Source organism: Megascapheus bottae, chromosome X (assembly GCF_031878675.1).
Source record: "Megascapheus bottae isolate mThoBot1 chromosome X, mThoBot2.hap1, whole genome shotgun sequence".
Classification (NCBI taxonomy): domain Eukaryota; kingdom Metazoa; phylum Chordata; class Mammalia; order Rodentia; family Geomyidae; genus Megascapheus; species Megascapheus bottae.
The window spans coordinates 74,487,924-74,502,368 of record NC_143547.1 but is presented as its reverse complement, the minus strand read 5'-3'; the positions used below and the strand labels follow the sequence as shown (position 1 = coordinate 74,502,368).

The window sequence follows — 14,445 nt, the reverse complement described above, 5'->3', positions numbered from 1 at the left end:
CAAGAAAAGAAAGAGACTTTGAACTGTGAGTAAAAAGGTGACGCATATTCTTTGAGTTTCCATTCTGTGAAAAGAATGATGCCTATTATGTTTTTGGTTCTTGCTGGTCCTGGGGCTTGAACTCAAAGCCTGGGTGCTGTTGCCAACTTTCTTTCTGGTCAAGGCTAGAGCTTTACCACTAAATTCATGGTGCTACTTCCAGCCTTTCCAGAGCAGTTTATTGGATATAAGAGTCTCACAGACTTTTCTGCCCAAGCTGGCTTCAAACTACAATCCTCCAATCTCAAGTGTCCTAAGTTGGTAGGATTACATGTGTGAGCCACTGGCACCCAGCTACATCTATTATCTTTAAGAAATATACTCCCAGCAATGCAGTATGGAGACCAAAGGTCAGGCAAACCATGAGATTATTCAAATCGCCCGGGATCATCTGAAGGCATTATTACGTCCATGTAACTCCCTAATTAACAATACAAAATAATTATAGGGAATATAATAATCTTTAATGAGTCCAATCTGCATTCATTCACATCACTATGAAAGAAGACTTCTATGTGCTCCAGCTCATACTGTCCCTAAGATCCTTTTGAGAAGTATGGCAAAAAATTAAAATTTTGTAACTCCTTTCCATTATTTACGGAAATCAGCCTAAATATCTGCATTTTTATAGGTAGAAATGATGTAATTTTTACCAATTAAAAGTATGAAATGACTCTATGTCACTCCGATGTAGATGAACCCTAAAGGACATGTTAGGAAACACTGATTTGGTTGTTACCTGCAGGGATATGGGATATTCCGATAATATAATTGCTTCAAACAAATTATTTGCGATTTAACAAAATGAATGCTAAGAAGTTGGAACATGAACATGTGTTGGGGAGGACAAAGTCAAGGGGGTAAACAAAAGGAGACAGGAAGGAAGAGAGCAAACACAGTCATAATATTCAATGTATATATATGACAATGGAAGCAAGTAACTTGTAGAGATGGAGGGGTTGAGATGCATTGTACCAAAAACCTGACATACAACCCGTTTTGAACAGAGACAAGCCTCCCCTTCCAGAAACTTTTCCCTCCTTTCCCTCTACAAGCCCCACCCCCACAGGAGTCAGGAAGGTGGTTTGTGACGTGTAAACCCCTCTGGTCGGTGATTGGCTGGGTGAGAGTGGCTGTCTGACCTAACAATGACTAAGGGCGTGGCCACCCTGTCCTGGGGTATATATACCGGTGTCCCGAGGCCTGGAGATCAGACGGCTGCCGGGCACAAAAAGGGAAAGGATGGTGATTATCACCAGAAGCAAGGCTGCTGCTGCAGCTGAGGAGGCTGCGGCAGCCGCCGCTGATCCCCAGGAGGGGACTTCATCCCAGCAAAGAACAGGACCATCAGAGAAACGTGGAAAAATCAAAAGGAAGACCGTTTCTCGGCGTCGGTGTAAAGGAACGGTGAGGTGACCCATCCCAGGTTTTCCCTTAGCTTCCACTGACTTTCTCCCAACACTCCTCCCCGGCCTCCCCTGGCCTAGAATGTTCCCAGCCCTCAGCCGTGCCTGTGGACTCCCTGTCCCCATGTCCCCTCCATCCCGTCCTCTCCATCCGACGTCCTTCTAACAATGTCCGCTCGTCTTTGCAGGCCCAAACAAGACCTGTAGCGGTGGGTCGTGTCAAGCGCCGTGACCGCTGTGGGCAGGGGAGAATGATGGTCACCACCCACCCTGCATCACCCACGCCGGAGGAGGAGACAGCACCGGAACCGGAACCGGAACCAGAACCAGAACCGGCAATACCACTGGCACCTGCACCTGCACCTGCACCTGCAGCGGCTCCGGCCATAGAACCGCCTCCAGTACCAGTCATCATTCCGGCACCGGCACCGGCACCGGCACCGGCGAGAGCAGTGGCCCCGGCAATGCCACCAGCACCGGCAATCGCCCTGCCACCGGCACCAGCACCGGCCATAGCAGTGGTCCCGGCCCTGGCCCCGGCACCACCATGTGCTCGTCTTCTCACTCAGCGCCTCCCCAATAAGCGCCTGCATCAGCGCAAGCCAGGAAACACCCGCAAGACCAAGAGAGGCACCTCGTCCCTGGTGACCCTGTCGGTAACGAGTAACATGAGAGCCAAGCCGGGGCCATCCTGGGGGACCATCTGAGACGTCACAAGGACCCTCGCCGCGGGCGGGTGGTCCGGGCTCCTCCTCGTTCCCATAAATCCAACGGGACGTAGGATAATGAAAATAAAATCAACCAAGATGGTGAGGATCTGATATGTGTTTCTGTGTGCTCTGTGACGGGGCGGGGGGGAGGGCTGGAGGAGTAGAAGGGGGTGAGCTGGAAGGGAGGGGGGAGGGAAAGAGGGAGTGGGGGAGGGAGGGAGGGAAAGAATCCTCTCCGGTGGCTGTCCAATCTACAGGTGAACAGTGAACCAGACATGGAAGAAAAGGATTCCTGGGAAGATTTCTTCCTTACTACTTTGCCCCATAGGAGAAAGGATACTCCTTGTGTGGATACATGTACGGAGTGACATTCAGGTGGACAGAGCTATTAGACGTGTAGTGTCCCCTAAACGGGTTAATCCAGGAGAGTGGCAGCACGAGGTGAGCTAAGATCCCAAAAGCATCAGAGTAGATTCCTAATCGGTGTTGAACAGAGGTAGGAGCACCAAGAGAGAGGAAGTGCCAAGAACAGGCTCTTCAGCTTTCAGGACTTAGCTACTGTCTACTTACATACATAGATGGTACTGTTACCCCTACAATACCCTTTCAACGTTTTTCCTATGGGCCACCCACCCAATGTGTGGAGTTTGCAACAGAGGTGGCAGGGAGGGCTGAATACCATGGGAAGTTTTGGGTTACCTGGGACTCGGCACTTAATGCTGAGGTAAAGTTTTCTGTGTGCTCTGTGATAGTGGGAAGGAGGGGGAGTAGTAGAAGGGGGTGAGTGGGAAAGGAGGGAGGGAGGGAGTCCTCTGGGGGTGCCTGTCCAATCTACAGGTGAACAGTGAACCAGACATGGAGGAATAGAATGTGTGTGTGTGTGTGTGTGTGTGTGTGTGTGTGTGTGTGTGTGTGCATGTAGTAAGGTCCCGATGAGCAGAGCTGTTAGAAGTGTGTTGGTATTGTCCTTCCCCAAATGGGAAAATCTGATTAAAACACTATATATGGGTGTGAAACACAATGGTGAAACCCTTTTAAAGAGTTCCCATACATAAAGATGAAATATATCCTCTCTGGGATGTGGGCACTAGTGGAAAGACAGGATGAACAGAGGGGGTAAAGGAGCATGCGTATAATCTGAATATGTGTATGTGTGAAAATGGAACAGGGAAACCTGGTAAGAATGGTTTGTGTAGGGGTAAAGTGAGGAGGGGTGGAGGCAGAATGTGGGAAAGTAATCCTGACCAAGACCCATTCTCTCTATATATGTACATGTCACAATAAGCAGTGAATGTTTTATGTATGGTGACAGCATGTAGGTGTTCAATGTGTGAGGGGAGTTACTGTATATGTGCTGGTGGTATCCCTCTAGGCAACAGAGCACAAAGATATTATCCCAAGGCACTGGCCTCATAGGAGCATTTGTTGCATCTAACTTAGTGAGGTATACAACTAAAGGCTCTAAGAAGGACCAAGAATGTTTTGAGGGACAGGAGAAAATCAAGAAGAAGAATAGAGAAATGGAAAGGAAAGATGGGCAAATAAAATCATATTCAACCCTATAACTTGAAGGTATGCAAAGTTTGGAAAAGAATGATGGATGGGCAACACATAAATGCACACTGTATAGGGTCCGGGAGTTTGGCCTAGTGATAGAGTGCTTACCTAGATGCACGAAGATCCAAGTTTGATTCCTATGTATCACATATGTAGAAAAAAAAGCCAAAAGTAATGCTCTGGCTCAAGTGATAGAACTCTAACCTTGAGAAAGCCCAAGGACAATGCTCAGGCCCTAAGCTCAAGGCCCAGGACTGGCAAAAAAAGATGCACTATATGAATCAAAACTTTTTTTTATAACTGCTTAAAGTAATAAAAACCTAAATAAAATTTTAAAAAAATATTCTAAAATCCAATGATCCTCTTTTCTTTCTTCTCTATGACAGGCCAAGGTGCTTAAAACATAGATTGGAAGATTTTAAGCTCAGAGAGGTGGAAAATCCAGCTTTATTTTCTTAGTATTCTCACAGAGGACACGACACTGTGCTTCTAAACAGTTAGTAAAAGTTGAATGAAACAGATGTTAACCTCAAGAGAAGAGTTAGCACTGTCTTTAAATGCCTATTTATAACACAATGCTAATACCATTGATGAAAGAGACATTAATTACCTGCTTTAGGAAAGAGGCTTAAGATTAAAGTCTCAATTCCCTAGACCTCACTGTCAGTTAATTACAAAGCACCCATTAAAGCAAGACCATTGTAATCAGTCTTCTTTACTTAGCTCCCAGCTACCCTACGGGCTCCAAGCACACTTGATGGGATGTCTAAAATGCTACCAATTTCTCCTCCAAGTAACAGTCCATTTCCTGCCAACTCTGAGGCACAGTCCTCCAAAGGAAATTACACTAACTTCTTATGTTTAGAAGCAGGCCCATAAAATGTTTTCTCACAGGTTTGATGTGTGGATACAGACATTTGGGTGAAGTTACTTTGTAGCATTTGAGTAATACTTCTACAACGACTGGCAAATGAATAAATCTCCAAGAAAATATTTGGCCAAGAAAATGTCATCCCATAAAGGAAATAAGTACATAATAAAATGCTTACCTGTCTAAGTAGTTAACAATATTAGGGTTCTTATTTTCCCTCATGACCAGAATTTCATTAATAATTAATTCCTTTTTGGGTTGCTGCTGAAGGTTCATCTGCTTTATAGCCACCTGAATGATAATTAAAATGAAAATATAACTTACAATTATAATAACTACAAATGAATTTTGAGAACACAAAAGACAATTTACCTAGTAAGTTCTTTCTCTGTACTCCAATGCCCTTTTCCTTGGGTCAATCATAACTTCAGTTGCTTTGAACAAAAATAAATGAAACTCTCCTCTCGTGCTACCCACTTTTCAAAGAACATGGATATCAGCTGAGCACCTATTGCTCATGCCTATAATCTTAACTATGCAGCTGGCTGAGATGTGAAGATCACAGTCTAAAGCAAGCCTAGGTATGAATATCTGTAAGATTCATTATCTTCAGAAGTGCACCTTTGGCTCAACTGGTAGAATGCTAGCCTTGAGTAAATAAGCTCAGAGATAGCACCCAGGTCCTGTGTTCAAGCCCTAGTATCAGCACAAAAACAAAACAAAAAACATAGATATCTTCAAAAGGAACCCAATAGATATACAACATAGGGTAAGAATAAGGATTAGAGGGTAGAATTTACCTCTTGTCCTGTTGCAATGTCTAGTGCTGTGTACACAGTACCTGATGCCCTGTGAAGTTGAAAATAGGCTAATGAGTAAGCAACCAATATGTTTCCTTTGCAAGAAAATACAGTTGTTATCAGGATAGGACTATTTAGCAAAGCCATCAATAATGGATGAAACAAAACAGGATGAGTCTTATAAAAAACATTATTGTGGTAAAAAATACAGTATCTACTTTCTTGATGAATTTCTAAGTGCATACTACTGGTATGCTTTATAGATCAATCGTTCCTGAACCAATCACAGCTCACCCCTTGAGGTGGCCTAGGAACTCCAGTCAGACCCTCCGGTAACAACTTCTATAACTGAACGAAGTAAAATGGCCTTTCTGTTTTTAGGAAACCCTTGGAATATTCTCAATTTTCCTTGTATCTTGTAACAACTAACATCACAGGCCTCTGATTAAATTGAAGAGTAGGTTAGGAAAAGATATGTCCCACTTATGCAACTGTAAACCAACCTTAGCATAGTGATATAGTGGATGTTTCCATTTCTTCCTAATTCCTAAGACTATCTTAACAAATCAATAAGTGCTACATCAGTACTCGCTACTCATTCCAATAATAATGTGGTTTAACTATGGAACTATTGATTCTTCTCTTTCACTAAATTTCCCAACAACTTTTATGAAATGTTACTCCAGCCTTTGAAAACCTACTATCCCTTAAGTCGCAGCAGTACTTACACTTCCACTCTAAATTCAATTACAGTACACATACTTTGAAAATAAAAATTGTAGAATGCAGCTACAATTGCATTAACATGCACTAACTTGATCCTCCATTCCTTCCTCTAATCCTCACTTTCATGAAAAATAAAATTTTATTTGTGATTAGTAAATTAATTAGCAGAGAAATCAGCCTTGCATTTATCACTAGGTTTTGTAAATCCTTCAAACATGTACACTTTCGGGCCATTGTTTCTCCCTTAGTTTCTACATATTTCCTTTTTTAAATTAATTTTATTATCAGGATGATAGTTTCTTGTGGAAAATAGTGAGCACATTATAGTGAACACATTCAGAACACGCAGTGTATTGAGTCACTGGATAAAGATTTTATATGTTTCATAATCTTTACAATATTTCTTCAAAGTTTTAAATCATTATCTTTAGTAGTTGTACAAAGGAGCTACCATTTAAGAAAACAGCTTATGAATACAATATATCTTGATCAATGTCACCCCTTTCCATGTATCTACCCATATCCCTACCACTTCACTCCATTCTTCTTAATTTTGTAGGCTATGCATTGGATTCCTCTCTGGATTTTCCCTCTCTTCTTCTCTTCACTTGTCTATATAATGTAGGTTTAGTATCCTTATGTTATAAATTAGGAACCTGGACTCAAGAGTGGTTTAGTAACATGTCCACAGTTATACAACTTATTACTCAAATCCATCTTGCTTTCTTATCTGTAAAGTATAGGAAATGGGCTACTGTATTTTTAAAGTTCTTAAATTCTATGATTTACAGCCAACAACTCTACTGCCTTGTTAATCTTTGCTCAGGTTTTAAAATATCTAAGCTGAAAAATCACAGTTCACATCTAGGTGCCACCTGAATTAAGTTTGGTAATTCTCAAAATTTCTTAGACTTGGGGATTTTTTTGTGCCAGTCCTGGGGCTTGAACTCAGGGACTGATCATTGTCCTTGGGCTTTCTCAAGGCTAGAGCTCTCCCACTTGAGCCACAATACCACTTCTAGCTTTTTCTACACATGTGATACCTAGGAATTGAACCCCGGTCTTCGTGCATGCTAGGCAAACACTCTGCCACTAGGCCAGACTTCTGGCCTGGGGACTTTGTTTTAATCAAATGAATCATAGTCTTGATATTGCATGTTTCAGAATTTGGGTTAAGAGCACATAGCTAATGCCCAATAAATATGCTAATAGACTCACTAATAAAAATATTCTTATCTGAGCAAGCAATTTCAATTAATATCTCTCCTTTCTTTTTTATAGTTTTTATTGTAATTAATAGAAGGGTTACATTATATTTACCAGATAGAAGGTGCATTACTTCACAAACATTGATACCCTTTCTCATGTATTGGTCCCCATTTCCCTCTCCCATCCCCACTCCTCATCTTGTTTTCCTCAGTTCCCTATCCGACTTCAAGTAATCAAATACACATATATAAAATATATCAGATAACCAGGTGAAATATGAGATAACCAAGGGACAGCAAAAGAGATGAGAGATAACATAGTACATTAAGGACAACAATCACTCATTATATGGTTTTTGTTTTATATCCTGGAGGTCCTTTCATTTAGCATCATTCTATATGGCCTTATGTATCTAGATATTGTTCTATTGTAAATCTCTGCTAGGAGAGCCCAAGGTTTCTACTGATTATGGCAAATGAGGGAAACCATTGAGGCTATGTTCCTTTGAGTCTGGCTTACTTCACTTAATATGATTTTTTCTAAGTCATTCCATTTCCTTACAAATGGGGCGATGTCGTTCTTTCTGATAGCAGCATAGAATTCCTTTGTATATAAATACCACATCTTGTTGATCCATTCATCAACTGAGGGGCATCTGGACTAGTTCCATATCTTTGCTATGGTAAATAGTGTTACAATGAACATCGTTGTGCTAGTAGATTTAGTATGTCCTTGTTTCTGGACGATTGGGTGAATGCCAAGTAGTGGAATTGCTGGTAAGATCTCTCCTTTCTATGAAGAAAATATTTCTTCTAAATTTTCCATAAAACATTTTCATCTTAACATAAGATATTTATATTAAGATATATATGATATATAATATATTATATGTATGTATATATAATTATATAATTATATATATCATACCTGATTTCAGAGGCTAGTACATATTTTTGTCCTTCTGAATATAGAATTATTCTGGGTTAGAGGAACAGATTATCTCATTTTAAAATGCCTATATTTGATTTGTTCCTATATATTTAAGCCACTTGCACAGCTTTCAGATGCAAAGCATGACAGTATCTGCAAAATAACAGTAGCTATCGTATGGGACTGAAGAGAATAGCACAATCTGAGGATCATTTTCTTTGTTGCTGCTGTGGTTACTTTAAAAAAAGAAGGAGGACTGGTTCACTGAACTATTGGTTAGGCCCTTGCAATTTTCCTGACAAACATCCCTGCTAGCATCTGCCTTTGTTTTCAAATGAACAGAGGTTAAGCACAATCCATTGGAACATTTCGCAGGTATTCCAAATATTCCCCCCCAGAAATGATTTTTTATTTTTGCTTTTTACTGTTAAACTTGAATCATTTTATCAATTAAATCCTGCAGGAACTCTCAATAGATAAAACAAAAAATGGGAATTGATTCAGTTACCGGGAGGGAAAGAACTTCAAAATGAAAGCATAGGTGGCTTTTCCATTTTCCATCACTGGCCCATAGGCTAAAATTGTGATTGTCTTTTTCCCTGTAGCATTTTATTGTCTTAAAACTGCTAAAGTTCTAATCTTGGGAATCCCAACACTTTTTTTTTTGCCAGACCTGGGGCTTGAACTCAGGGCCTGGACACTGTCCTTGAGCTTTCTCAAGGCTCTACTACTTGAGCCACAACATCACTTCTGGCTTTTTCTGTGTATGTGGTACACAGGAATCAAAGTCAGGGCTTCCTGCTAGTTAGGCAAGTACTTTTACCTCTAGGCTACACTCTCAGCCCACACCTTAGGTTTTCTGACACAGATTCCTAATTTATACCGGTTTAAAGACCATGAAATTTTATAGCCTTGGTTATAAGTTACAAATAATGTTTTTCTTTTTTTTCATATTTTTGATTTCTAAATTATCTTTAAGTAGCTGTAAAAGGAGTTGCCATTTAACAAAGTGTATATATATATATATATATATATGATATATCTTGATCGATGTCACCTCTTAACATTCTCACACACCCTTCCCCTACCAAAAATTCTTCTTGATTTTGTAGAACCACTCTGGAAAGCAGTGTGGAAGTTTATCAAGAAATTAAACATAGACCTACCCTGCAATACAGCAGTTTTACTCCTGGCCAGGAATTTACTCAAAAGATTCTAAACCAGGGTACAATAAAGGAATCAGCACAACCATCTTTATTGTAGCATTGTTCACAATAGCCAAAGTATAAAATCACCCTAGCTGCCCCCTCACAGAGGAATGGATCAAGGAAATGCATTATGCATACACATTGGAATTTTACTTATTCATTAGGAAGGATGATAATGTACCATTTGTAAAAAAACGGAAAGTCTTGGAAAAATGTTAAGTGAAGTCAGACAGGCCTAGACAAACAAAAGATGCATTACTAACATTTCTATTCTCTACAGTTTTATTTTGTTTCTAAATCCCAATTATTTTACATTAATTTCTGAATCAAATAAATGAGAATTTTTTTTTGTTGGTAATGGGGCTTGAACTCTGGACCTAGACATTGTCACTGAGCTCTTCAGCTCAAGGCCACAACCCTACCCCTTGAGCCACAGTGCCACTTCTGGTTTTCTACTGGTTAACTGGAGGTAAAAGTCTCATGGACTTTAGGGCCTGGGTTGGTTTTGAACTGAAATCCTCAGGTCTCAGCCTCCTGAGGATTACAGATACGATCCAATGAGCCTGGCTTTTTTGCTGTTTTGAGAGCTCTCAATTGCCTCAAGATCCATCATTGCACACTGCTGGGCTAAAAGCAATATTCCTTATTCCCATTTGCCCTATCCTCCCTTGGTTCAAATTCTACTGTGACCCTGGATAAGTAAAGCTAATTTAAAGGGAAGTCAAACATAGACAGTGTTTAAAATATATAGAGTCCTGGTGAATAGTGGTTTCTCAGTAAACATTAGCAACATTATTACAATTATTTAGTTATCTCATGATATGATTATGAAGTCTCCAAATTGTAATTCATGGATGATTAGAAAGCTCTTTAAGTATCTGTGAGTAATCAAGATAATTGGTTTCCAAATTCATAATAAAAATTTAATAATTACCTAAGATAAAAGCTAACTCAAATTTGCTTCCTTTTAGCTAAAATTACGTTAACATGATTATGTTGGATATTACCTGCCATCAAAGAGCTCTAAATAGTTATGCATATATTTTGCTTAATAAAATACAAAGTAAACAATTCATAGATTTGGCATAGTGCTCAAAAATTACTTGTAGTCTGGAATTAACAGAGACAAGTAATTGAAGCAGTTCTTAGTGGTAAAATCAAGAAGCTCTTTCCTTGTAATAAGTGAAGTACACTATTGTATTCAGAGATCCAGTGATATAAACCTCAAGCCAACCACTGATTCCCAAAAGATAAGCTTACAACATCCTGGGTTATACTGAAATATCTCATCTTAATTTCATGTCAATATCGTTCAGCATTTTAGTATATAAACATGACAGAAGCTGAGAGAGATGGTGTTTTAACTGTTAATTCTCTGATGTATTCGGGCTGGGCTGATACACTAAAAGGATCATCACTGTCAATTTGGTTTTTGTTACTCAATTTCATTAATATTTATACTTCCATTCCAGTTATATTGCAGACATATTATTATTGTGGAAATACTTGTTTGTGGTGGAAATATTGCTTATTTCAGATCTCAGTCAGATGGTGGAACAATTATGCAATATTAAGATTCAAGGGGAGCTGGGAGGTTTTGCCTACTGGTAGAATGCTTGCCTAGCATGCACTAAGACCCGGGTCTGATTGCCCAGTAACACATACATAGAAAATAGCCAGAAGTGGTGCTGAGGCTCAAGTAGTAGAGCCTTAAGCCCAAGGACAATGCTCAGACCCCGAGTTCAAGCCCCAGGACTGGCAAAAATAGTAAGACTAGAAAAATGTGATACTTTTCCCAAGTGTTCATTATCTGTTATACTAATTGCTTCCCCCAAATATGTATCTTGCTTCTAATTTTTGCTTCCTTTCTCTTCATGTTCTTTTTAAGCCATCTAGTTTTTGACAGAGTATAGCATATTTGATTCTTCTGACAGAAACTTACAAATGTTTCTGAGTTCCGATTCAATTAAAATGTCATATGGCTGGAACTGAACTGGACTGGTTATTATTTTAGGACTAGACTTTATTTTCTGCTAAATATTTCAGAAGATTATTTATAGAACTCTACTTAGAAAGTATGTCCTTATAGTTACCCACTTGTCATTAAAATACAGAACACTAGCAAATATTTACTTGCCTTAGTGAGACTTAAGAATACATTTAGGGCCCAGAAGTGGTGAAGAATAATACTACCATTATATTTAATAAATTCCCAAAAGTCGAGCATCAGAGTACCTTCTTTTGTGTTTAATTTACCACTCAAAACGTATTTCTGAAGTAAAAAATAAAATTATATAAAACTCATGTTATTTCACTACCTAATCCCGTGGGATGCAGTCATGGCCAAGTATTATAATCTTTATTTATTGGGATTATCCATTTTAATGGGTAATTTTCTTTAGCAAGGCCATGACACTTCATGGTCATCTGCTTTTTAAATACAGCTGTAACATGTTGTTGTGAGGCTAAAAAGTCCAGAGTGTTGTAGTCCAAAGATAATAGGCCACGATGGCAGAGCCTAATCCCTGGAAAGGCCAGCTAGCTCTCATCTATTCACTCCAACATTGTGTCTAAGCAGCTGCTTCACAGTGAATGCTTCTGGTTGGGAAAGGAAAGGGGGTAAATGGCTTAAAACAAGCTCATTACAATGGATGGACAAAACAACTTAAAAGTACAAAATCTGCTAATGGTGGTTCATGGAATGGCATCATCTTTCTTTTTTTCCATGTATTTTTATTGTAATTAATAGAAGGGTTACATTATATTCACCAGATAGGAGGTACATTACTTCACAAACATTGATACCCTTTCTCATGTCTTGGTCCCCATTTCCCTCCTCCCACCCCGCCCCTCATCTTGTGGCATCATCTTTCTTTAACAGGGCGTAGTACACAACACAGTGCATTTAAGAGCATTAAGTAGAACAAAAAAAGCCATCCTCGACTTCTCTATAATCATTGTTCTTCACTAATGCTAATGTACTTCCAAATTCGTATATCACAAAACCTGTTATGAAGATATGACACCATCTACTAAGTGATTCTAAGTAGCATTCTACTTTGTGTGGCCCAGAATTGATCCAATGAGGAACAAAACATTTTTTTTTGCCAGTCATAAGCCTGGGCTCAGGGCTTGAGCACTATCCTTGGTTTTCTTAAGGATAGCACTCTACCACATGAATCAGAGCACAACTTCTGGCTTTCTTTCCCCAGTTATGTGGTACCAAGGAATCGAACTCTGGTCTTCATGCTTACTAGGCAAACACTCTACCACTAGGCCAAACTCCTGGTCCCAAGGAATGAAACTATTTGAATTAGTCTTACCTAAAGAATAATTCTGTAAGCACATCAGACAAGCTTGCACTTTTCCTCATAGTTTCATGTAGAAAAATCGCAAGGTGAAACTTTCTTTTTTCAGTACTTACTCCTGAGTCCTATGATACACTCTTCTGTCAGATCCTCTAAATCAAGCTGTCATTCATCAAATTTCTTAAGAAGTTTCGGAACTATTTATCTTCAATATGGGAACTTGATGTTAGAATAAGAAGGGAGCTCCACATTGAGTCTGGATAAATTAGAAAAATATCTAACAGGATATCTGTAATTACTCAGGCCTTAAAACTGAATGTAATTTTCAGGGACTGGGACTTTTTAGGGACAGTTTATTCAAGCTGAAGATTAGAGCTTGAATAAACATGATCTAGTAATAAAGTTTGTTTGCAATTATCAGGAAATTGATAATATTGGAATTGTATATAATGATATGAGTGACAAAGATCCAGATGCCACATAAAATTCCTTTAATCAGATATGTATTTTGATGTTGAAGAGGAAAATTATTTCAGTGTTCCTACTGTCATTTTCTATGAAGCATAGTTATGTGCCTGAACTAATTTGCATGAAATACATGACACTTTGGCATCATGCAAATATTAACGAGCCAAACTATACTGGTTAATGATTTCCTTTTTTCCATTTTTGGTAAGGGTTGAATTCAGGGACTTGAGATTGCTAAGTTGGCTGAAGCACAACTCTAGCCCACTAACGAATTCTTAATGGATTTTTGTTTTGCTATATATTTTCTGATTAGAGTTTTTTTCTTATAGATGTTCCATTTAAAAGTTACCATGGAGATGGGATTTTTAATGATGTACTGCAACAGAAAATAAAAATAAGTACAGGGTTGTGAGCAAATAGGCATATTCATGCATTGTTGATAGAATATTAAATGGAATAACTGCTTATAGAGGGCACCTAGGAAATTAAAAATACATATATCCTTTGATGTGATAATTCCATTTTAGTAATTTATCATAATGATAAATTTTCATATGCATGAAATGATTTTTAATAAGAGGAACATATCAGAAATAAATGTCCAGTCTTAGAGGTCTAAGAAAATAAATTGTGCTATTTCCAGGCAACAGAACAAAGTGCATATATTATAAGAATGAAGTATTGATGTGTTACCAGCTCTAAAGCCCAGACACACAACATAAAGAAACTATACAGTATGCTACAATATAGTTACGTTGTGTTAAGAAATATATACTAAATAAACCATTAAGATATCTCCCTCAAAAAAGGACTTGCTTATATTCAAATCCTTATGAAATCTTCCATGCCATGTAATATAATTCTCCTTACTCACTTGCTTTCATCCACAGAGTGTACTGAGAGAGACATATTGAAATATTCTTAATCAATGCTAGTTTTAGACGTTCATAGACTACCTGTCAGAATTGGAAGAAAATAATAAAAATAAATTATTTCAAAGGAGTGATATTGATTAAGATATGTTGTATTTACAAACTACTTTGTTAAGTGGCAACTCCTTTGTACAATTACTTAACAATAATAAAAATAATAATTTCAGAAGGTTTATAGCAATAATACATGTGTACATGGTATCAACAATGTTTTAAAATGTCTTTTTCAAAACTAATGCAGCAAAAATCACTCCAAATAACACAGGAGGGGGGAAATGAGC

The 14,445-nt window shown here is 38.6% G+C and overlaps 2 protein-coding genes across 2 annotated transcripts in view; one reads left to right on the top strand and one right to left on the bottom strand.

Moving 5' to 3' along the window:
- Positions 1-14,445, bottom strand: part of Pak3 (p21 (RAC1) activated kinase 3) — a 124,595-nt gene that overhangs the window by 27,218 nt on the left and 82,932 nt on the right. Inside the window, exons 12-13 of the mRNA XM_090326616.1 lie at positions 5,384-5,432; positions 4,762-4,874 (exon numbers count right to left, since the gene is read on the bottom strand). Coding sequence (XP_090182742.1) covers positions 4,762-4,874; positions 5,384-5,432 — 162 coding nt within the window. The remainder of the gene's footprint in view (positions 1-4,761; positions 4,875-5,383; positions 5,433-14,445) is intronic.
- Positions 1,234-2,242, top strand: LOC150041349 (uncharacterized). Its single transcript, XM_090326615.1, has 3 exons — positions 1,234-1,446; positions 1,634-1,884; positions 1,957-2,242. The coding sequence occupies exons 1-3, from the start codon at positions 1,282-1,284 to the stop codon at positions 2,150-2,152; spliced, it is 612 nt and encodes a 203-aa protein (XP_090182741.1). The 5' UTR covers positions 1,234-1,281; the 3' UTR covers positions 2,153-2,242.

Excerpts from the sequence above, each read along its gene's own strand:
- LOC150041349 (XM_090326615.1), top strand. The coding sequence starts at position 1,282 with ATGGTGATTATCACCAGAAGCAAGGCTGCTGCTGCAGCTGAGGAGGCT. Across the intron at positions 1,447-1,633 it reads GGCGTCGGTGTAAAGGAACG|GCCCAAACAAGACCTGTAGC; the intron begins GTGAGGTGACCC and ends TCGTCTTTGCAG. Across the intron at positions 1,885-1,956 it reads GCACCGGCACCGGCACCGGC|CATAGCAGTGGTCCCGGCCC; the intron begins ACCGGCGAGAGC and ends ACCAGCACCGGC.